This window comes from Oryzias melastigma, linkage group LG6, assembly GCF_002922805.2.
Source record: "Oryzias melastigma strain HK-1 linkage group LG6, ASM292280v2, whole genome shotgun sequence".
Taxonomy (NCBI): Eukaryota; Metazoa; Chordata; class Actinopteri; order Beloniformes; family Adrianichthyidae; genus Oryzias; species Oryzias melastigma.
This window is the reverse complement of record NC_050517.1, coordinates 20,968,043-20,969,439: the sequence shown is the minus strand read 5'-3', so window position 1 is coordinate 20,969,439 and position 1,397 is coordinate 20,968,043. Positions and strand designations below refer to the sequence as shown.

The following is a 1,397-nucleotide window of genomic DNA, read 5'->3' as shown; positions in this document are numbered from 1 at the left end:
AAATTTTGCAAATAGTTTTTGCATTTTCATCAAATCCCTTCAGCCTTAGAGTGAATTGCTTCAACGTTTGCACCAACCCCATTTAGCAAAAAGCCTTCACACTAGCATTGTCCCAGGTAATGCAACTGTTCTTGTTAATATTATTATTCTATTCCACCAATTTGGATCCTAAATTACTCTGTTTACTGCCACTTTTAGGATTTATTTTTGGACTGACGAACACGGCAGGAAGCTGAAGTGCTCCGCTCCACTTTACTTTGACTACGCTCTGTCCTACATTCAGGAGCTACTGACTGATGAAGATGTGTTCCCCACTAAAGCTGGTAAATGAATTCATTTAGTTTTTTAAAATTTCACTGCACAGCAAAACCCAGTTGACTTTTAAACTGTCCCTTCTGGTTATCCAGGTGCTGCGTTTCCAACCGGCTTCTTCCTCCTCGTCCAAAAGGTCTTTCTGCTTTTGTTTAGGACTCTGGCTCACATTTACTGGTCTCACTACAACGAAGCACTTGCGTTGGGTTTGCACCCACACCTTAACACAATGTTTGCACACCTCACGCTCTTCTGCCAGCACCACGCCCTGCTGGAGTCTGAAGACACGGAGCCACTGCAGCCGCTCATCACGGCTCTGAGACGGCAAAGATGAAGCCCGAGGACAAACGGTTCCTACGAATCTCCAGCAGCTCATCTCAAAGCTATTTATTTGTTGCAGCTTTTTGCCAATCTGGATTCAGCTATAAAGTGTGCCATTCTATTGTTTGTCTCAACAGGTCTGAAGTTTAGAGAGTGGAAAAAGGATGCAGGAAGTGACTGCTCTTTACTTATTCTGTCTCATTTCATCCAAAGTATGTTTGTGTTTTTACATATTATTGTATTTGTTTTGTTTTTCAGGTCAATTTTACGTTTGTTTTCTTCAAAGTAAAACTCAAAAAAAAAAAAAAAAACTCTCACCAAAGACATCCTGTCACTGTGCCTAAATATATTTAATGCAGATACTTTATAATCATGTGTGCAATTGTGTGTACTTTGTAATAAACATTTGTTATAATATGCTTTTTAAATAAAATGCCTTTTGTTTCCAGACAAGGCAACAAATGAGTTGAGCACAAATTTCCTGTTTTTAATTTTGCAGTCACTTATTTGTTGCAATTATCAATTTAAAAAAAAATGCATGAAGTATTTACAGTTTTTTTTAATGGATAAACACTAATAAAATGTTTAATCCACTTTTACCTTCAGTTTCTCTCCTTTTTTGTACCACAAACTGTCGTTCTTCTATAAAATCATTATCCCTTCATTCTTTTATTTTGATCTCAATTGTAATTCCACAGAAAAATTTTTGTATTTAATTTTTACTATTCAAGCACAATGTAAAGAATTTTCCCAGGGTCTCAAAT

At 36.7% G+C, this 1,397-nt stretch overlaps 1 protein-coding gene across 1 annotated transcript in view; it reads left to right on the top strand.

The window, feature by feature from the left end:
* The window catches only part of LOC112151772 (MOB kinase activator 2), a 7,166-nt gene extending 5,998 nt beyond the window's left edge, over positions 1-1,168 (top strand). Inside the window, exons 4-5 of the mRNA XM_024280839.2 lie at positions 199-323; positions 408-1,168. Of these exons, the coding sequence (XP_024136607.1) occupies positions 199-323; positions 408-646 (364 nt within the window). The 3' untranslated portion in view covers positions 647-1,168. The remainder of the gene's footprint in view (positions 1-198; positions 324-407) is intronic.
* The last annotated feature ends 229 nt before the right edge of the window (positions 1,169-1,397 follow it).